Source organism: Xiphophorus couchianus, chromosome 17 (genome assembly GCF_001444195.1).
Source record: "Xiphophorus couchianus chromosome 17, X_couchianus-1.0, whole genome shotgun sequence".
NCBI classification, from domain to species: Eukaryota; Metazoa; Chordata; class Actinopteri; order Cyprinodontiformes; family Poeciliidae; genus Xiphophorus; species Xiphophorus couchianus.
Window position 1 is genome coordinate 5,075,757 of NC_040244.1, and position 23,207 is coordinate 5,098,963.

Below are 23,207 nucleotides of genomic sequence, written 5' to 3' on the forward strand. Positions count from 1 at the left end.
TGTGTGTGTACCTTCTCAGCCAGAGCTTCCTCCAGCGTTCCCAGTGCGGTGTCTGTGTTTGACGTGTCTGTCTGCAAAGACTTGACTCTGTCTTTCAGACCGCTCAGCTGCTTCTCCTTATCCCGCAGCTGATCCTGGAGGTTCTCTATCTGTAGAGGGGAGGGAAATAAATCATCAGCTGCTCTAGTTTTGATGCATATTTCATTACTGAATGCTGAAAATTATATTTTCTGGCAGGTGTATGGGCTCCAAGGGTTTCTAAGGTGAAGGATGTTACCAGCAAATTACACAAGCTGACATGTCTAATAGAAAAATGAAGTTTTATGCCTGCATTCATCAGACAAGCAACATGTTATTTTTTTGTTCATTTACGTAAATTACTTCAAAACAGAACAAATTTGATATTCCGATGGCCTGTGTTAAAGCTCAGAGAGTTTCCAAAATAAATAACAGGAGCTAAAGTTGCATTAACAAGAAAGACATCATCAGCTAATGTGGCTAAGTTTCACAAACTAATTAAGCTGTGCTATAACTAACAGTGGTTTGTGTTTTTATTTATGAGATCTGGTTATTTTTCTGTAACACAAAAAAGAAATTAGCCAAGCTAGCATATCTTATTTTAGGGAACTTGTACACTAGCTACTAGGAATATGCTAATAAGGTAATTCGCATAGTTTTAACATTTGAACTGAATTGAACAACTAACTAAACCTTATGCCAAGTTTACTTATTACACCAGACTGTAATATTTGCTCTGCTCACTTTAGGTGTATTTTACAACCTCGACTACGAGTCATTGTCTGTTCTAGTTATGGAAAAATTGCCATATTGTCCTATCTTATTGCTAATTTGTATACTATCAATTAGGAATGTACTAAATATCTAACTTGAATGCTTTCTGAATTTAAATTGAATGAAAAAAACAACAGATTTGAATATATATTTAAAGCTACCAGTCAGACTTTTGATATAAAGTCAATCAAATTCTCTTTCGATTCAAATTCGCTGCAACACAGGCTGCTACAGGAGAGCCTTGCTGCCCACAACCATCCCCATCCACAAAAAAGAGGCTGTGACTACAACTGATTTCTGTTTCTACCTAAAGAGATGATAAAGCAATGCACTGAACCGTAGGCTCCAAAAAAAAAGTAATATTACCTTAAAGCTTATTCTTATTGCAACTTTCACTTCTTTTTGTTTCTTTTCTCTTATCCTCTCAAATTCATCGTAAAAGCAATTCATTTTCTCGACCAACCCAAAAATCTGTAAGAACTATCTGACATGAAACAGAACTGATTCTTGTCGAAAGAAGACAAGAATCAGTCTTCAGAATCAGAACAAAAAAGGCAGAGAGCTAGTGTTTCATACAACATTTCTCAGCTTCACTTCTTTTAACCCTCAATCCAAATACACTCTCTTCCCCTTCACTCCCTCCCTTCTCATCCAATTTTCCTGTATATTGTAATTTTGATTTGGTGGAAGATTGATTTTGCCCTAAAACACCAAACTACCAGACACAGTCTAGCTGAAAAATTAAATATATGGCCAAAAGATTCATATCCTTTTAAATGTCAATATTTTGTCCTGTTGGAAGCAAAAACTTCAATGTATTTTATTGGGACCAACAAACACTGATAATGAGCAAAAGGTGCAGCATTAAGGGGAAAAAAACATTATTAATTAGTTTATGTGATGTTATATTACATCTAAATCTAGATGGCAGATGAGCAAAAAGGCCGTTTTCATTTCTAATTGTCATCTCCACAATCATAAACAACTGACTCAAAAAAGGAGCAGAAAATAGTCGGCCTATTGCGCAACCTTGGACTTCTCTGCAGGTGAGAGATGCACATTTCCAGTACCAGAGAACAGAGCAAGCATGTGTGTGTGTGTGTGTGTGTGTGTGTGTGTGTTCATACAATAAAATATTTCCAGCATCTCATTAATCAACAGTTAAACTGACAGCTTGACTGACACATCTTCCTCCTCCTCCTCACACACAGAGGAGGCCTCGCTGTTGACAGTGAGAGGCCATGTGACTCTTTGATCTCGACAGCACATGAGCGCCGCACTTATATACATATAGAAACGCCGTCTGCGCTTTCTGCTCGTTCTATTTCAGTCCTGAGGAGATGGGAGATCACAGGGATATCTTCACTGCTAATCAGCTGCAGGTTCGTGGTAATGTACTCACGAGAACGGCAAGTTAAAACATAGAAATGGGTGGGAGATATGAAAACTGAATAGAGGGAGGAAATGTGGAAATCAAGGAGCAGAAAACAGCAGCGTTTCTCTCTCTTTCTCCGGCTCCAAACTGTATTCTATTTGAAGACAGCAGAGGTCATCATTTATTAAACAAGAGGAAGTCATTAGTATGCATCGGATTTTAAACACACCATGTCTCTCTCCTCCCCCTCCCTGTCCCTGCTTTATGTCTGCCTGCTTGGTTTTCCCTATTGATTAGCTGCACACAATTTCTACTTTTCGACATATTCTTCTGCAAGGGACAGCGGGCGGGATAGATGGAAAAAAAAATGGAGAATTGGTGGAAAATGGTGAAGCTTATAAAGGAAACACAAAAATGTGAACAGGATCTTGTTGTCCGAAACTTGTCTCACCCACTGTCCTAAATAATATATGTTTTTATATTTTATATATTTGTTTATATCATTGTGAATGGCTATCAAGATTCCCACAGAGATCCTCTCACACGACTCCTTTCTGAACGGGCTGAACTCCCAAACTGTGTTCTGTCCTACACCTCCATCTAGTGGCCAACATCATGCACTGTAACTTATTTTCAGAAACAAGGTTTCTAATAGAATGAAAAAAACCTTACAAATAAAAGCTTTCAAGCATTTTTTAATTTAGAAAAAAACCTATAAGTTGTCCACAAAGGCTGGCTTTCTGAGACTGTCTCACGCAGTGAGTAAAATTGTTTAAATTTAGTGAATAAACAGCAACCCACAAGTTCTTTGCTTTGAAAAACAGCATTAAAGTTGCTCCATCTCCTCCACTGTTTAGATGTCTAATCCCAAGAAAACATTAAAACACATTTATACAGTTGTAGAAAGCAGCCTAACATTAAGCTTCTGAAATGACCTCATGTATGGGTTATGTTTCAAAGTCAACAATGAGAAAGGAAACCAAGGAATTTAAATTACATCTTTCGATTCTGAGAAGAAAAGTGGTCAAATGTCCAGCAAGAATTATGGAAAAGGCTCGCTGCAAAGATTGAGTCATTTCGCTGCAAATTGCTGAGGGACTTCTAAGTAGTACTAGTTGAAATGCATAATTCTGAGAAAATCAATAGTAATTTCAAGCCTAGTCTTTAAAATGCAAGAAAGATGTATTTTGTGTTATCATTTCACCATGGAAAAAGAACAGTTAAAACAAATTCTGTAAACTTCTGACTGAAACTGTACTTTAAAACGTCAGAGTTTAAATATTAGTGGGATGCATAAGCTGAAGCTTCCCACCTTTTTCTGCAACACGTTCACTTTGCGCTCCTTGACATCCAGCATGTCTTTGAGGTCAGTGATCTCTCCCTGCTGAGTGCTTTTCTCCTCCGTCAGCTCCGACATCTGCTGGCTCTTTTTCGAGAGCAGAGACTCCTTCTCTTCCAGGCGAAGACGCAAGGCGTCCACCTGAGTGCAAAAGCAGAACAAGTGAGTGGAACTAAACTCTCGGAGCAAATAGTGGCGATAAGTGGGAAAAGCAGGTTTACCTCAGTCTGCAGTATGGCGGCTCTCTGTTCCTTGGCAGTGAGTGACTCCTTGAGTACGTCCACGTGTTGTTTGCTGTCAGAAAACTGATTGTTCAGAGTCTCCAGTTTGGTCCTAAGAGCCAGCAGCTCGCTGTCTTTGCGACTCAGCTCCTGTTTTGCCTGCTCCATCTGAGAAACGTGCAGGAAGAACAAAATATCTAAATGTGTGCTGTAGAAGAAAGCCTGCCTTCCTCGTTAAAACTCACTGCAAGCATTTTAGACAGACTCAGCTTTTTAATGATGCATTTGTACCATTCGTTATTTGAATGCGCTTGTTATGCAACAACCAACTTCAATGAATTTTTGAAAATTAGGTGGAGCCTTTCTGAGTATTGTTGGTTTTCTTTTATATCTACACCTAGAAACAAAGAATTTATAGATGATATTAAACTTGTCTGAATGTATAATCTAATTTTGATCCTGTGCTGATTATAGAAAATCCACAATAATTAAAGTTTTTTCTATTATTTTATCAGCCAACCAAGGGAAAAACACAACTTCACTGAATTATTAGAAGACCAAAATCAAGCCGGCATTAAAACTGATGATAAGTGCAAGTAAACCAGTAGAGTAGAGAGTTCTTTCAATGGAAGATGTGTAATAACTTGAATTATTTTACACTCGCTTTATTAAAAACTAGTGTAACAATCTTACTGGAAGAAATAAGATCTATTTAGTGCGATGATATATAACTGGTACAAAAAAATTTGCATTTATTGTCCTTGTTTTCCAAGTTCTCTGCTGAAAAGCAAACAAAAATTAGAAACACAAGTCAGACTAAAAATGTTAGTTTATGCAAAAAGGTCTGGTTCGATTCTGTTGCCCAATCTGGTTTCACAGTTCTACTTTCAAAGCAACTGATCAATAATTCATTTTAAGGTAATCTAATAATAATTCCTCATATTTGAAGCTATTTTAAAATAAAAAATATAATTTCCATTTCTTTCAGCAGTTCACCCGACATGCCAATTCACACATAAGGCATCTGAGGAGAATTGATCCAGACCTTTAAGCATGAAGCTTTTCGTTCTAGAAAACCTAATCAATTCATCGGCAAACCGATCCACTAGATCATGCAAGAAGAAAGAGGCGCAGGTTAGAGGCAGCGACCTGCAGGAGTTTGCATTTAGCAGCCTATTTACCGTGCAGAAACAGAACTGAAACGCTACAAGCCCAGTAGGCTGGGATTCTACTGATAGACGCTACTTAAGCTTCAGCCTATAAAAGAGGAAGAAAGGAAGGAAAAAAGGAAAGCAGACACAGAGGTGCTTCTCTTACTGCAGTCACCTCCTGCTGAAGCTCATTGGCTCGTTGCCTTAGCTCCTCCTTCTCTGATTGGCTCTGAGTTAGCTCTTCCTTTAGCTGTTCAACCTGACAGGAGAGGAAGGGGTCAACATGTGGGGAGGCTTCTCATTATGTGGCCTGCATCATGGCCTCCAGTTTTCCTTAAACCTGTTCTCCTTCCTGACATCTCAGCAGAGGGAGACGGAGATGTGAGGAAGAGACGGGTGACCTGATCGTGATGCCCAGCATGTCCGCTGGTGAGTGCGTAAATGTCATAAGCAGCAGCGGAAAAAACACGTCGCAGTGGAAATTAAACACATTTTTTAGTAAAGGGAGACTACTGGAGAAACTGAAATATGCAGTCTGAATGTATAAAACACAGTAAATCAAATAACACTTTATTAAAAACCATTGTTTTATTAAATATAATCAGAATTCACCAATAACATTTTATGCATTATGTTAAGTTAAAGCAAACTTGTATCCCCTCATGGATGTAACAGATATAATAAAAACTGTAATTGTGATTCTGTTGAGAAAATGCTCATTTTTATATATATATATATATATATATATATGTATATATATATTTTTTTTGCCTTAAGGGAGGGAAGGGAAGAGGTAAAGATCCAGAAGATTCATACCAGGTGAAGCTTAAGTGTTGTGGGTAATGTGTGTGTTGCTCAGTGCATTGATCACTGTGGAGGTTCCTCCATCTTTTTCCCAGTGTTAGTATTTATTTAAATAATTTCACACAACATGTTTATAATTTCACTCTTTTTGTGCTGTTTATTGCATTAGGTTGTTTACTATTATGGGTGCACACATTTAGTAAACACCGTATGTTTATTTGAATTATTAACTACTTTGTTTTGCTGAGTTTGAAGGGCTGGCTGAGGGGGAGGACTGGTTTAAAAGCAAACCAGGAAGTGGAACAAACCATCAGGCTGCTGGATGCAGGGGACTCGATGTTAAAGAACCTGCCTCTCTCTCTACTAATAACATAACCGCTAAAATATTTTGGTTAGGTTGTTTTGTTTTTACAGTTGTGTTGTAGTCAAAATGTGTTGGTTTGAATTAGTTATTTATGTTTATGCACTGTTTGTCTTTGTCTCATCTCCCACCCCTCCTTGTTTGTGTAGGCTAACCTTTGTGTATAAATTCTCCTGCGTTCATTGAGTGAGGTCAGTTTTTGGTTTGTTATCCTGAGTTAGGAATGCCTTAGTTGATTTCTTTTGGGCCCATTTTGTTATATTTTTGAGATTTGATGTTGGAAGTCTTTTTGTGAAAAATTTTTGGAAAAATAAATAGAAAATATTTTTTATATATGCCTTTGTTCTTGTGCCTTACTGGTCGGACCGTAACAATCACCTTGTTCTTCATAAACTTGGAGTGGGATCTGTAGACCTCCATCTGTTTGATCTCCTCCTCTCTCTCCTCGCTGCTCAGAGCGCCGTTGGACTTCAGCATCATCACCTCCTCCTCCAGCTCCCTCATGCCGCGCTCCATGGAGCTGATCTTTGCATCCTGACAAATTCATTCATAAACAAGTTTCTTAAAGTTTGATCAAACATGATTATGTCTATTGTTGTTGTTAGTTCCTTTCGTTTTACCTATACCACCAGAGATTTTCTCTCAGGTGTGGTTTTGACTAGGCCTTTTGAAAAACGTTCATTTCTTTCTTGGATGTAAGTTTGGACTCCCTGTCTTGCTGAAACATACAATCCATCTTCATCTTTCGCTTTTTAGCTGTTTGGGTCAAACTGACTGCTCATAATTTCATCCACCTCTATAAAAGTCACTCTCTCTTCAACTCTGCAGAAATTCCTGCAGCTTCTTCAATGATGCAGTCGACCTCATGCAGCTTCTCTGACTAGTTTTTATTGTGTATTTAAAATATTTTGGATACAAATCTATTGTTCAAATTGTCTTCTGATTTCAAGCGTAATTTTTTTGGTGCCCTTCTCCAACAATGAGATCTTCCTGATCCTTTGTTACCACTCTGCCAACTGTGACTGAAGCCAGAGGATGCAAATAAGAAAATGTCAGGAATCTCTGCCAATACCATCATTTCTTTCAGGCTAAAGAGATTAAATATAACTGATGACAGATGTGAACTGAAGAAAACTAGAACTGAATCAAAACATGCTCCAGGAAAGTTTCATCGCGTGCAATGCAACCATGTTACTGCTGCTCTTCTTCCTTCTGAACAAATTTAGTTGTTATAAATAGTTAGAATAAATGTTAAATTAGAGGAGTTAAAATATTTGTAAGGATTAATCAAATAATCGACTTATATCACAAAACCTGCTGTTTTATTGGGTTCTGATCATTCAAGAGCCACCAGACTAATATCAGAGCAGAGCAAGCTTTGATTTGAAGCTACACAATAAAGATTTTCTAATAAGGTTCTATTAATAAGTGTTAGCAAAATCAGAAAGTAAAATGACATCAAGATGTTTACCTTCATTTCAATAACAGTCTGCAGGGCCTTGGTCTTCGTTGATTCTGGCGCTGCTTCATATCTCCTGTGAAGCTCCTGAGAGACACAAACGCCATGACGGTCAGCAGAGGACAAACAGGAAGACACGGTGGGATGAAAGGAAGGAAAGACAGAGGAAGCAGACGGTCGTGGGGAGGGAGAGGAGGCGAGAGCGGCTGATGGAACGGGATGACGGGAGGGCTGGATGGCTGGTGTAGGCCGTTGAGCGGGAAGCGGGAAAGATGGGGAGTGGTGGATGGTGGATCGGTGGGAAGGATGGGCTGAAGAAATAATGACAAAAGAAGGAGAGTGTGGAGGACAGGATGAGGATGTGGGGACAGGATTGACGGAGGGGCGTCTGGGAGGAGGTGAAGGGACAGGGACGGACGGAGAAGGAGGGAGTGAGGGATGGCGTGATGGACAAACAGGAGAAGGCAGAAACGGGGGGGACACATGGAAAGGAGGTGGGACAGGGACGGAGGGAGAAGCCGGAGAGGATGAGGAGGCAGAGAGGAGAGGTTTCCTCCGAGCAGAAGAGCTGGATTTTATCTTCCTTGGTTTGATCCGGGCGTCCCACATAGCTCAAACAGAAAGAAAGGAGGCTGATAACACTGACACAGTTTTACAGAATGATCCGATCTGACAGCCTGAGGTGATGCTAATTCGATCAGTTCACTCACAAACTTAACCTGAACCTAAATTAATCTAAAAAATAAAATAAAATAACGATCCTTGACAGACCCAAGTAAAAACCTGAAACAAAGTCACATCATCCACGCTAGATTTATGCTCTTAAATCTACTAAACTCAAGACATTTCTAAACACGTAGCTGCCCTCTGGTAGATCCTCCTCCATCACAGCTACCTCATCAAATGAAACAGAAGTAAGGATGAGAGGTACATGGGGGAGGGCAACGGTTGATGTGAAGGCACAAGGAGAAAAGGAAAGGACAGAGAGAAGTGCCAAGCAGGGCCAGAATAAAGCAGGAAGGAGGAGATGACACAGTATGCGTCACTGCTTTTCTTTGGCCTCTTACGCTTTGACAAAAGCAGCAAGCGCACAAAGCCAGGAAGTACAAAAACCTGGACATGTGAAGCAGACAGTTGGGTGACATCGCCAGAGGGGCTGGCGAACATGCACACCAAGTCAGATGTTTCTTTCAAAAGAGTCCATTGCTATTATTGTTTGTGATAAATTATATACTTTGATAAGCTCCTGTCTGCTGAAGTCAGAGTGAATATGGTAATAAAACTGAGGTAGCTGTCTGAGACCATAGAAAGAAGATTGTAGCAGCTTATGAGTCTAATAAGACAAAAGAACATTAAATCTGGTATTCCCACTTGACAGAAGGTAACGTTTGAAATAATTGCAAACATGCCAAGATCTCACCGTTCCAGGAGCTTTTTCCTGAAAGCAGAGTGCAGGACTTGAAAACAAATCTCTTAAACCTCCCTGGTTATTGTTAATTTAAGACTGCAGAATCAGAAATGCACAAGTATAACTTTCACTCACTGGATGTGTGGAGGAAACCTTAGCTTTCGAAGAAAACAATGAAGGACACTAACACTTGCAAGAATGAATGTTGGAAAAGAGAGCAGGACTTCTGGATTAAGATTACATGTGCAGATGAGTGTAAATCTGAATTATTTGGACATCATAACTTGCTTATACGTTAGCATCAAGGACAGAAAAAACTACACATTTTGATTGTTTTTTAATAATAGCTCATAAAGATAAATCAAAATTAAAATTGCCGACTCAAAACTATACAAAACCTTGAGATCAGAAGCCAGCATAAAACTCCAATCAGCATCTCTAATAAAAACCTCTGATTAATTTCACATAAGCCACAAATGACTCATAGTAATCAATGCTTTGGCTAAACCAATTTCCAAAATACAGCTTGATTTTAAATCTTTAACATTTTACTCTTGCAAGACTTCTATACAACAGATCTTTAATTAAGTGAACGGCAGCTCCAGTCCCAGGAGGCACTGTGCTTAAGAGCAGGAGATGTGGCAGCAGAATGCTGCAGGGACTGCTTTATTAATTAGTCAAGTGAAAAGAGTTCCGTAGGGAGGGAGCGCCAGCAGTACATCAGGAAATTAGCAAGACAAATTCTCAACAGGAAGTATCTTTGAAAGATTGCATAATGCCATTGCAGTTCCTCATGAGATTGTTCCCTGTAGTTCTCTAAACACCAGGAGAAATGCAGATGAAGAAACAGGAAATATTTGAAGAATGCTCAAACACGAAGAAACAACAGTTAGAGCAGGTTGACATATTTATCTTTTGTTGATACAAACTCCTAATTAATGTGTTTAACTTTGACCGTATTGTAATTATCAATGTGTGAATGTGTGATTGAGTGGGAATGACTGATTTTATTGTAAAGTGTCTTTGAGTATCCTAATAATGTAAGTCTAATATTATTTTATTTCATTTCATATTCTGAAATGTTTTCACATCATGACCTGTTGAAAACACCAACTTTAACATAAGAGTTTATTTACTGTGGTGGCAGCAGAATCATTCTGTGTCAAGTCTGGAAAGTTAAAAGCTTTTTCCATTTCACAAATATTCACTATACTTTGTGTCGTGCCCACATGTGAAAAAGTTAAAGTTGTTTAAACGGTTTTCCAAAGCCCTATACGTACATTTAACTGGTTTTAAAGCACAAAGCAGCAAATAAAAACATTACATTAAAAATATTTTATATCTATATAAGTGCTTAACATAGCTGAAATATTTCATGACGCATCACTGGTATTCTCTGTTGTTCATTTCACATTTGTGAACACTAGGGGGAGCTGTTGTATGGCAAATCCTAAATGTACCGGATAAAATAAATTGGGAGAGAATTTAAGAAAGAGTGAATAAGAAAAGGCTGGAAAAAGACTGAAATAATCTTTCAGGATAAGATGTGTCTCCATGATTGTAATGTTGCTTAAATATTGCACATTGTTACCAAAGGTCCATGCAATGGAGATCACACACACCATGGAGATCTCACACACCATGGAGATCACACACACCATGGAGATCACACACACCATGGAGATCACACACACCTCTCTGAGCTGAAGCATCTCCTTGTCTTTTTGCTCCAGCAGCCCCTCCAGCTGGTGGATGGTCATCTCTGCGTCAGCGAGTCGCCTCGTTCGCTCGTGGTCCTCCTCTGTCGCCCGCGACGACAGACCTTTACTCTGCAACATCTCCAGCAACTTCTTTATAGACTCATCCCTATCAGACAAAGAAGGGCACATAAGTCATGCAGAAGCCGAAGCATTTTCAGCCGGAAGACGTTACGCAACAGTTGCGAGTCCCTCCGCCTCTACCTGGCGGTCAAAGTGTGTTTCTGCGTGTCTATCCTCAGCTCCATCTCCTCCACAGTCTTCCTCAGGAGGAAGAGCTCCTTGGCCTGCCGCTCAAACTCGCTGTGGAGATGAAGGAAGTTCTCCTCGGTCATCTCCTGAGGGGGAATGGACTGGGCGCCAAGTCGCCCGGACTCCGAGTAATCGGATTGGAAGAGGTGATTGAGATCGCGCTGGATCCTGAGCTCATCTTGTAAGGCCTGGATGGTGCATTGAAGATGCTGGCAGGACAGAGACATAATCAGTTAATAACCGGGAGCATGCAGGGAGGCTAAATGGGATGATTATTAGAGTGCAGTAAGAAACCTTCGCAGAATAAAGCAGGTTCAAGCTCACTACAGTTAAAACCGACAGACGCTGTGTGGCATCTGCCGTAATAATGAATCCTTCATCTCGACACAAAGCATGTTCTGTTGGCACTGCTTTCTCTGAGGTGTTCTGGCCGCATCCCAGAACACGCTGTGGGGATTATATTTCCCTGGTGACCTGCGAGCTCCTGGGGATCACAAGGTTGAGCCGAGGTAAGCTGCAGAGCAAAAGAACATTTGCCCGGCTATTGTCTACTCTGCTGAGGATAAATAGGAGCCACCGGAGCTGAAACGACGGCCGCCGGAGTTACGTTTCATCTTGTTTTGTTTGTTGATGTCTCTGTGGACAGGCACACACACTACAGATCCATTGGGAAATATTCAGGGGGAAATATGCAAAAAAATCCAATAAAATGCTATTTTGATAGACATGGAAAATTCTGTTATTTAAATATTCTTCACAGCCTCTATTGCACTGGGTATGCAGAGTTTTATTTGCACACTACCCGTGATGCAGTCTAAAAAAAACAATTTTTTGGTACTTCAGCCTTAATTTAAAAGATCAAATACAATTAGTTTAAATCCGGTGGTTGTGCATTTTTGGCTAAAATCATTATGCATAAATAAAAAGTTAAGTTCTTCACAATATACACATTTCAATAATGGTACATTTGCAATATACTATGCAGCCTTTGCTGTTAATTTTACAGTGTAGATAGAGTACACTGCTTCACTTCAACTTCACATCTAAATGATCTTCCTACATTTAATTATGCCCAAAACACACTGGAGCTGTTGTTTTCAGCACAGCGGAGCAGTAGTACTGCTACAAGCTGCTATAACAAGAACATTCCAGAGACAATAATGAAAAGTATCTACAACAACTCCAGCTTTATTAAATTAACATTATACTTCTTATTTGACAGCGTGATCCCTTCAGAACTACTGGAATGAGACGAAGAAGCACGGACATTTATTTGGTTGCAATTTGCAATATCAAAGCCAGATGTCACTATTTTATATATTTATAGCTTTAATTATCTTACTCCAATATGTGCGGGGATGTTTATTGATTTGGAAGTCGTATATATTAAAAAGAAAACTATCCCCAATCCTTATCAGCATGAATCACTGCAGGATGAACCTGGAAACCACAAAGCCTCACATTTAGAGGTGTGGAACAACAACAAGCTGCAGGCTGACTGATTTGTGCTTTAAACCCTCTTACAATCTTGGATCAAAACGAATCTTAAGCAACATCTCAGATACCGACAGAGACAGCATATGTCTGTCGTCTTTGCAGATGTGTTACTAAAGCGCGCTGACATGTGGATATTCACAGTTAGAACGGCTAAAGAAGATTTGACACAACCGGGGCTGAGTCAGTGTCAGTTAAAGCTGGAAGTGATGTCATGGTAATGTCTACTTAAATGTGCCACATGTGACCTGAACAGCAGCCAGGTCATCACCTTAGGAGCCATGGTGAAAACCAACACTAATAAAACAAGAAGCTGGGAAAACCACGAGGGTAAAGATGGCATCACGTTTCTGCAGTAACGGCTGATCTGCATCGAAGAGAAGAAAGAGATGAAAGGAAGAAAATGGTGTGTGAAGATAAAAATGCAAAACAACCTCTAGATATGAAGAGAAAGAAAAGGTAAAGTCAAAGGACCAGATAGGGATCACACAAACACCAAAAGCTTGAATAAACAGAATCATTTCAAGGTCTTTATTGCTCCAAATTTCTCCAGTTTATGTTCCCTGACAGCCAGGACAGAATCATCCCTGATCTCTCCCCACCCAGTTGCTTTATTTCCACATTCCTACTGACACCAAATAAAAGGCAATTTCCTGGCTGTTGTATCCCTCCGTGTGAATGTGGGTTAGGTTGCTGACTCATACAGTAGAGCAAACTCTAATCGGTTGATGGCTGACATTTCTGGGACTTCCCTGAAGACCGAGAGGCAGGGGAGAGAATAAAAAGCCTCCTTTTCTCTTCGCTTTTGTTTCTGATCTAATCCCACTGTCTTCCCGGCAGCAACACATCCTGCATGGCGTATCATAACGTTGGTCCAATTCACCTGTCAAATATCCCTCAACATATTGAAATTGAGCTCAAATAACACAGGTGGGTGACATTAAAACATGACGACTGATGAGCAATTTAAACAAATAATGATCATTGATTATTTTTTAATTAACAAAAATTTAAAAACGTGCACCTATAGTTCACGATCATGAGTGTTTGATTGTTCACAAGACGCCATGTGACGCGTCATCTGCACCGGCAAGCGAAAATTTGCCAAGCTCCGCAACAAACATGTGGATGATCAGGTCAAATGAGGCAAAGTTAGACTTTTTCACATAAAAAAAAAAATTAGCCAGTGCATCTTAAAAGCACTGTGGTTGGCATTATTTGCCAACATAAAAAGGTTTGTGATAACCTGAATCTTCTACCAATCAACTCAAGTGGAGTAAACCCCAGTGGTCACCACCACTTATGTTCACACCAAGCATCTAAATGTGTTTGTTTCAGAAACACATTTAAACACAAACATGGAGAAAAAAGCCACACAAAAAAAAGAACATGTAAATCAAGTGGACTTCAGCAAGAAATCCAGCAGATGCAGTATGATGACTGGCACACAACTTCAAAAGGCAACATGGGAAGAATTCAGAAAGAAAGCGAGAGCGAGCGAACATATCCATGCAGCTGGAATGCAAAGCTGAAAAAAGGCCAGACCACAAGAAAGAGAGAAAGATGCAGAGAGAGAGAGAGAGAAGGAAAAAAATATTGTAAGGAGGAAAAGAAAATATCCCAACCAGTCGGAGGAAAGAACAAAGTGAGAGAAAAAAGAGAGAAAACTGTTTAGCTGTGTTTACCAAAAACAGAAGGAAGGGAGAAGGTGATAGGACGAAGGTCTTCTCAGTTTCCACTGAGTCGTCAACTTTGACCCTGGCAGAGTTCGCCCAACACTGATATGCAAACATAATCACACACATATGAGCTGGAAAGACTTATTAAAAACACAAACGAGTCACTTTCTCTCAAATAAACCAATACAGGTGATCTGACACCCACATTTATGAGAAAACCTGCACGCCATTTCCGCTTTAACTGCTTCATTGCCGTTTCATCCGCTGTTAGATTCTGTGTAAGGCTTTGACTTGATCAGATGAGACAAGATAACAATCAATCCAATTAAACATTGATGCCGATTAAATCTTCTCCAACAGTCCAACATATGTGTACATTAGAAACATCCTGCAGGACGTCGGCCGCAAACGCGATGCATGCTGCCGTGATGCTAATTCAGAGACGAGAGACGATGCATTTCTGTAAACAGACGAGTACAGCAGACTGAAACGATTGTGAATTGCCTGAGCAGTAGGCTCTTCATATTTTAATGATGTAAAACACTGTCAGCAGAAGCTATAATGACTCTTTAACATGCATTTTGGACATGAATTCATCGGTGACCTTACCCCCCCACCCTTGGCATCAACATCCAAACAGGCAAAAAGCTTCAAGCTCTCTACATTCCTATAAACAATCTGTACAGACTGCAGTAAAGAGAGACGGCAAACCTCTGGTAGCTCCCATCAACTCTTGCTTTCACTTGTATGTGTATAAAGAAAAAAAATAGCAACATCCAGACGGGTCCAACTACCCTCATGATTGAAATTCACCCCTTGAAATCAGCTTAGAATAGATTTTCTGTGAACCTCTAGTCGCTTTTTCCAGAAGGTTTCGAAAGTTGTTATAAGTCACTAAATGTGTAATTGGAAGAATCTGATGTTAGGAATCAGCATGACCCGGCATGACCCGCCCTCAGCCCCCACTTCAAGACTCCTCCTCACAGGTGTTGTGCCCACATGGAGGGGGCTTCCTGCTGCTTTCTCAGGGGGAGCCGGGTCGACCACCAGGCGCTCGCCAGCGAGAGACATTATGGTGGAGATTGTTTCCCAGAGTGTCCCAGTAAGAGCAGATTGCATAGTAGATCCAGCAACCTCTGGAAGGACTACACCGTAGGAGCGTAAACTAGAATATAATCCAAAAAATTAATTTATTTCAGTAATTTAATTTTAAAAAGTGAGATATATAAATCAACAAAGTAAATTGAGTGATATGTTTCTAGGCTTTACTTAACTAGTGTTAATAATGATGGCTTGCAGCAAATGGAAATCCCAAACTGAGTTTCTAAAAAAAAAAAACCTAGAATACAACAAACTACATTATTCAGGAAGCCGGCCGTTCAGAGTGTTACATTCACACATTTCATTATAAAATCGAGTTGAAGGAAAAAATGTGGTTAAGGGATAACTGCAATCTTGGCAGTATCATAAAAACAGCCTGTCCAAATGTTCAGGGGATATTCACAAGGCGTGGACTGCGGCGCCATCAATGTCGACGAACCGATGGCCACTGCCATCCATGACACCTCAGCAGAACCAAAGGCTGACAGCCTCCGTGCCACACCGCATCAACACAGTAATTCATGCGAAAAGGTGGCCGGACCAATGAAGGCGTGCATGTACTGTAACTGTACTATACAAATACAGTACTTTCAGTAGGCCTACTTCTCAATTTGATATATTTTAATGTTCTAAGTTTTTGACAAACAAAATGTTGGGCTTTTATTATCTTTAACCCATGCTACAGCTTTAAAGAGAAGTTTTTAGGAGAAAGGAAACTATATAAGAAAACCTTCTTTTCCTTTTTCCCCGACAGGATTGAACTCCTCCATGAGGCAGAAAGACTAAGGAGTGGAGAGGTGGTGAACTGCACTATTGTTAAACAACACCTACACAAATATGAGTGTAACAGAGAAAAACATCTCCAACACAAGATTCACATTTACAGAAGTGAGAAGCAAACAAGAAAGATGATTTTGTTTCCATCTTTGAAGAAAACCTTTTACTGTATGGAAGAAGCTGAAAAAAATCTTGTGAATGACCTCTTAAAAAGTCATTAACAGACATCTTACTGTCAGTAAGAAAAATATTACTTTCAGCAATATAATAGGGCAACTTACATTAGAAACAGCAGTAAAGTAATAAACATTTACAATCATCGACCCAGCGGGGAAGAGCCCGGTATGACCTGCTATATACCTACTACAGGTAAGCTAATGACAGCTCATGAGAGCTCCACATACCCCGTTTTGACAAAATTCAAACTACTCTTTCAGGGTAAAGTGGTGGACAATTTCAAGTTAGAGCTACTGGCACAAAAGATTTTACTCCTGAAGACAAAAAGTCAACTTATGCAACTATAAAAAGACAAATGCATCATCTGCACAAAAAAAAGCATCTTTTTTATTTTGTAAATTATAAGAAAAATATGATGCACACAAAATAATCCAGTTTAAGCAATGCTATGTTTTACCTCTATACATTCAGCAAATCAGGAGTAATATGTCCTTTCATGCAATCATTATATGTAATAGAAAATTTGCAAATCAAAATGCACAATCACTAGAACTTGATTTAGAATTAGAAGGAGATGAGAGAGGACAGGACAAGAGAAAATCAGCTTGTGAATATAGTGACAATTTTTCCATCCTTCCCTCTGGCCACTGCTCATCTGTCATCCAAAATTAAGCATCCCTGCTTTATTACTCCTCCATCTGATCCCTCGCTTATTCCGCTCTCGCAGGGTGAGTCATGCTTCCCCCCCGTTTTCGCAAACAAGACACGCTGTGACAGGAAAACACATGTACACACATTTAGACAGACACAAACACACACGCCAAGCACACGCTGAAGCCCACACACGGAGACACGCATGTGATGTTGGAAGCAGTGGTCATGCTGTCTGTCTGTGTTTTTGTGTGCGTGCGTGCGGGCGTGCGTGTGTGTGTGTGTGAGAAAGTAATGACCGTGAGGAGTTTGAAAGCATCGCCCACTCAGGCATTAGACAAGAGGAAGATTAACACACTTTTCTCTTTCTCTGAGGATAAAGGTGGAGGATGAAGAGCATAATGAGGAGGAGGAAATAGATTTTGAAACAGATGAGTGCCTATTTCTAGAGGAACAAGAGAAAGTTAAAGACAGAATGCATACACAAGTATGAAGGAGAATGGAAAATAAAAATACAAAAAATGTTCTAATTGTAACCATCATTTCAAATGTTCGTCCTGCTCTGCTAAAGAAAACACCTAGGCTTAGCTATAATCTCCCTTAACTTTGAGGGAGAACAAGTTATATTCTGATGAAACTTGTGAAAAGGTGGTGGTGGCAGCATCATGCTGTGGGGTTACTGTTCTTGACGTGGATCTGGGTTTACACTTAGATGGATGGACTTATGATCAGTTCAGAATAACTCCCTAGTTTGGACCTAAAGCTGCAGATGTGTGCAAGAAACACGTCTGAACATTGTGGGAAAACATGCAACGGTTGGGTGAAACCAAAGGTAAACTTTTCAGCCACAAAGAACTGGCCTGGGTTATTTGAAAAGCTGTTTTTGTAAGATTTTATGCGTTAGCTCGAAAGCTGAAGCTGAAGAGGGATTTAATTTTTTCAGCAATAGGATGACCTCGGCAGAGGAAAATTGAAGCTTTGGAGCGGCTCACAATGAGAAAAAAAAAATATTTTGAGAATAGACTATGGGCAAAAGCAACCTCGCAAGAGAAGAGTGTAAAAATTGCCAAATGAAGATACGGCATGCTAATTGTCCACAGCAGCCCAAGGAGACAAAGATGGAGGTTTTTTAGTATTTTTCGGCCAACTAAGTCAGAATGGATAGAGAGAATCCACACAGAACAATTTATGAGTGTTGCCAAAGATTTCCAAATAAATTTAGGACCAGACTTTGACCAGGTTATTGCACCTCTTTCATTTCTTAAATATTTTTCCAAGTTTGTTCTGTTTGCGTAACAGCAAAGATTTCAGAAGCAGGGAGAGCAGCAGTGGAAGGAAAGTGGGAGTGGCTGCACTGTATTCTGTGCACTCCCTGAAAACTTCTCCCAGACTTGCTCCTTATAAGGGAAGACAGAAACACACTACTGTGGAAGGAGAAAGTGGATGGAGTGAAAGCAAAACAAATCACAAAGTCACAGCCTTGTGTAAAACAAACCGAGCCTCTCTTTCCTTTCAGTTTCACATCGGTCTTGTCTCCCGTTTTTTTTTGCAGATAAATGAACGCAGAGAGGGTTGATTCCCTGTTTGAGTTAAAGTTTTATAAGCCTCCCCTCCTCTCTCAGTGAAATTTTCACCACACATATCCTTCGTCATGTTTCTAATCCATACTTCCTCCCTCCTCTCCGTCCATCTGCCTTTTTCTCCCCTGTATTTATTTTAGCCCCTCTTCCTCTCTCTCTCTCACCTATCTCTTCATCCTGGCTGAGCAAACACACAGGTTTAAGGGCCATCTGTTACTGATGAGCATTCATAGGTGGAAAAACACACGGAACATACTTCTAAATCTCAGGCAGGCAGCAAAGCACAGGGACAACAGCAGTAAATACATCGCTTTCTCGTTGTTTCTTAGGTCTAAAATCACAAAGAGAGTGAACTCCTAACAGGAGAGGAATGAGTCACAGGTCCTCGAGTGGAGCAGAAGGAGCACAAAGAGATGGAGAAAGGATTGTTTCTGTGCTCGAAAACACCACTTTTAAACATTTCTGCTGAGCCGGCTTGCCGTTTCCTTCAGGGCCGCTCAGTGTAATATTCACCCTGACAAACAAAATCACACTCAGATGTTTGTTTTTCTTTCCTCCTCTGAACATCAGCTTCCTTACTGCTTGCTGTGCAGAAGCCAAGATTAGATGAAAGTTTCAGATGACCAATTTTGTCTGCAATAACGGCTTTTCCTGACATTCTGTTGCTGCAAAAATATCAGAATGAAAAAAATAAAACATGACAGACTTGTGCTAATAAATATGTTTGCACAACATATTTGAGTATGTAAATATAGTAAGTACATACTCATATAAGTACATGCATGCTCACCTCTAGCTAGGAGAAGTCTCTGCAGAAGAAAAATCAGGGTATAAACCAACCCTAAACACACAAAAAAGAATGAAATTGAACTGAAAAGGGGGAAAAAAACACTTATTTAGAATCGCAACCAAACTGTGAGCTCAGAGATTAAAATGCATCATCATGCTTTTCTTTATCCGTGTCAAATTCTGGTGGATTTCATGGCATCTCAAATCACTAGAGAAGAAAAGCATACCACCTGATAGTAACCAATGTAAAGCAGTAAACACGTTTAATTTAATAAACAATGTTCATTATTCTCAGTGTAATTTAATTCTAACCAAGAAAAGACAAATGCTGTGAAATGATTCACCAAAATATGTATATAAACTTAACATCTAACATATCCACCATAGAGACGTAGACTACAAGTACAGCTACGAGAAAAAACTTGTAAAATGTCAGTGCATCTCTTTCTGTAAAGTGCATGCTCATCTTTTTTTCCCACACATCCTATCAATCAATGTTTTCCACTAAAACACTCAAGTACAGGTCTCTATGTTCCAGAAAAAGCAATCTTTTACTCTAAATATAACATATCTTAGTCCTTATTGTGATTTATTTCCTATTTGGCATCCTCGCTAACCAACACCTTCAACTCTTTTCATCCACTTTCTTCCCTCCTTTCACATCATCTTCCATCAATCTGGCCGATCTCGACGTTTCATCGGCTTCCTCAGCTCGGTTTGTTCTCATCAACTGTTTCTTTCTTGCCTCCCTCCTCCTGGAGCTCACTTTCTGTCTTCATCCATCCTTCTGTCTCCTGATTTACTCTCTTGTCCTTTTCATACATTTTACACACCTTTACATTTCGCTCCGACTTCCTGATCCATTATTCACCAGCGGCCACACCTCCCTATCTCCCTCCCTTTCTTCTGAGACTATGGCGGTGTACAGATTGCTGGGCAAAGCGTTTCTAAGAGCCAGCTGGCACCCAAACTCTTGCTGGGACCATTTTTTCTGCACGGTGAAAAGAAACTTAACACGGGAAGCTTTTGGCAACATAAATTTCCTTTAGATTTGAGTTCCATGGAGACGACCTGAGAGCTGGGGGCAAAGTAATGAAATAAGAACTGCAAGATGCACAAATGGGATTCTGGCATAATAACATTAAGTGATTTGAAGTGATTATAAGCCGTCACTCAGGGAGCAGAAAAAGCTGATACGAAGTGTTGTGAATCACTCTGGCAGCTGTTTTCACTTTAATATATTTCAGCGAAACAAGCAAATAACCAGTTTCACTTCTAGTAATTCAAACCCGGACGCCACACTAATATGTTATACATGTGCAAGGTTACATCATTGCTATTCAATTTTAGAATGAAATACTTACGTATCTAAGTGAGTTATTCAACTGTAGTAGCAGTTTGTAGTTACTCAAAGCTAATCGTTAATTGTTCTTAACATTCTTTATGAAAGATTCATACTTGCAGAGCACTTTAAACTCACTGCTATCCTTGGAAATGATAAAACTTCCTCATCTCTTTGTTCTGCAGCTGTCTGCACACCATTTCTGTAGGATTTTATTCTTTATGGTCATGAAAGAGGATATTTTTGAATCAGCTGAACCATTTCTGTGTAGATTTGACCTTTTGGTTTGGATCATGAAAGATCCAGTGACAATAAATTTCCAGTTATTTTGGGCAACAGGATTTAAAATGACCTGCTATTTCAAATAGTACATGATGTCACACACTAAAACAGACCCACAGCATTACAGATCCTCCACTGTACTTAACAGTGACCAGTTGGATGGACTGGTGCTCTGATTTCTGTTTCTCTCTCTCTCTCGCTGTCCTTCCAGCACAGGAAAAGACAGATGACAGGACGAGACAGAAGGGTGTAGGAGAATCTCCTTTTGTCTGTCTCATCTCCGTCCATCTCATCCGGTCTCTCACCTGGAGGTAAAGGCTGCCCAGGTGTAACAGGTGCTGTGCTCAACTGTCTGTTAGAGTGAAACTCACACCAACATGCAGCAACACACTGCTGCTTTGATTTTCTTACAGATAAAACTGAACCTATAGAGCTAATAAATGTGTACTTTCTAATCCATGAACAACTGAGCTTGCAGACATGCAGCAAACTACATCAATAAGACTTGTGTGTTGTGACGGAGGTTAAAGTTTCCTCCATCTGTAAACAGACACACATGAACACACGTCTATTTCCCACCAGCACTCTTTTCAGTTAAATTATTCACAGGAGTCAACACAATGCAGCAGAATCGTACTGCTTCAAAACACAAACACAGAACTTTTTACATCAAACCACAAACAATTTTCTTCAATTTCCATAAAAACACAAAACATTTCAGAAATATAAAAACACAGTAATACTGTGCTCAGAAACTTTTCTGGTTTGACCGAGGTATTCACACCAGTTTTTGTCATTTTTTTCTATATATATACACAATGCATTTTTTTTTATTTTATGACAAAGTGCAAGGTATAAGCACATTTATAGAAGAGTTAAGTGAGTCTGCACCCTTTGACACACTGAAGCCCATTGGTCTTGACCCTTTGCATACAAATCCATCTGTGGAAACATGCAAGTTCACATACAGACACACCCACACTAGCTGGTAAAAAAAAAATTGTTTCCACTTATAATCAGCTGGTAAAGAAAGTTCACTTTGGCTCTGAACACAGGCCTTTCTCCTCCCTCCGAATCTCTCGCGCACATTCACACTCGCGCCGCCTCTGACGTCAGCGCGCCTCGTTCGCAGTGCAGTAGATGATGGATTGCATCTCGCACTCGCAGAAACGGACGGACAGAGTGGTTATTGTTCAAGCTGCTGTGATTTAGTGCCGGGACGAACTTGCACCAAGGAAGGAGCACGATGCACTCGCACAAAGAAGTCAAAACTTGATTTATGGGGAGAGTGAGGAGTCAAATGAAAGCAGTGATGCTTTTCCTACTGCTGCTTGACTTGTAATTGTGGCGGAGTATCTATCTGGTTTGAGGGAAGGAGCACAAGAGACAAAACTGCAGGCCAATGAGAGTGAAGGAAAAGGGGAAAATATGCACATTCCACACATTCCTTCAAGTTCTCCATTCTCTCCCACTTTTTTCCTCCTTTCTGCTCAAAACATTGTTCTTACCTTCTGCGATCAGAGAGGTGGAACGAATCGAGTCAACACATTCAGACATACACACGCTCTGGACAGACTGTAGAAAGTAAAGCAAGGCAGAAGGAGATAAATGAGACTGACCACACCGAAAAGAAGAGACACCAGCGGACTGAAAGCTTCATATGGTGCGACGGCCGCATGTCCGATGTTTTATAATAAATTCTGGAGTGAACCGGCTCCACGGGTCCAGATGGAGAGTGGGGAGTGTGTGTTGGTTGTGACAGAGAAGGAATCTGGTAGTGGGAGTGAAATGACAGTAGAACAAAGATCGGTTGGAAAAAAAAAGAGAGACCGAAAGTTTTGTGACGATGAGTAGAAGGTGCAACGAGGAAAAGTTTACTGAATGTTGATAAAATAAAGAAGAGGGATGGTTTTTAAGATAAAATGTGTCATTACAGTTTTTCTGGACTAAATTCAGATCATTGTTTTCTCACTATGTGAGAGGTGCTTCTGTTTCCTCGTTGTTGCTGTGCTGTCAGTCAGCTGTGTGTGATATTCTCTCAGCAGCTGTTGTTTTTATAGATCTTTCAGTTTGTTTGAACAGATATGTTGGGGCCCAATTGCTGGTGAGCTCCTCTTTGTTAAAGATAACTTCTAATTGGTAATCTGTGACTTACTAATATGATGGTAGCAGAGTAAAGTAAATCTCCAAAATTCACTGTTAGAGAACTGCAGGAAAGAGCGACATCTTGGAGTCATCAAATTTCCTTAACAACCACTACAACCTTCAACAGAAAAGCACAAAATCATTCACAACCCTGGAAGTATATTCTTAATCGACCAAGATGTTCGTTTCTGATAGGAAATTAGCTCAAAAAAATAATAATAGTGAAACAAGGTAAAAGCAGAATTAATTCGATTTTTTTTTTTTTACATTT

General features: G+C 39.9%; 1 protein-coding gene across 12 annotated transcripts in view; it reads right to left on the reverse strand.

Annotated features, from left to right (window-relative positions):
- Positions 1 to 23,207, reverse strand: part of LOC114160803 (ELKS/Rab6-interacting/CAST family member 1-like) — a 127,762-nt gene that overhangs the window by 89,174 nt on the left and 15,381 nt on the right. For 5 of the 12 annotated variants that reach the window (XR_003598857.1, XR_003598858.1, XM_028043611.1 and 2 more), the window contains exons 5-11: positions 10,872 to 11,128; positions 10,605 to 10,776; positions 7,515 to 7,589; positions 6,422 to 6,577; positions 3,728 to 3,895; positions 3,480 to 3,647; positions 12 to 149 (exon numbers count right to left, since the gene is read on the reverse strand). Coding sequence is in view for 9 of the 12 variants with exons in the window: in XM_028043611.1 (XP_027899412.1) it covers positions 12 to 149; positions 3,480 to 3,647; positions 3,728 to 3,895; positions 6,422 to 6,577; positions 7,515 to 7,589; positions 10,605 to 10,776; positions 10,872 to 11,128 (1,134 nt within the window). In the remaining 3 variants the exon portion in view is untranslated. Of the gene's footprint in view, positions 1 to 11; positions 150 to 3,479; positions 3,648 to 3,727; positions 3,896 to 5,044; positions 5,138 to 6,421; positions 6,578 to 7,514; positions 7,590 to 10,604; positions 10,777 to 10,871; positions 11,129 to 23,207 lie in introns of all 12 variants that reach the window. The other 7 variants (XR_003598856.1, XM_028043612.1, XM_028043609.1 and 4 more) reach the window with 2 other exon arrangements.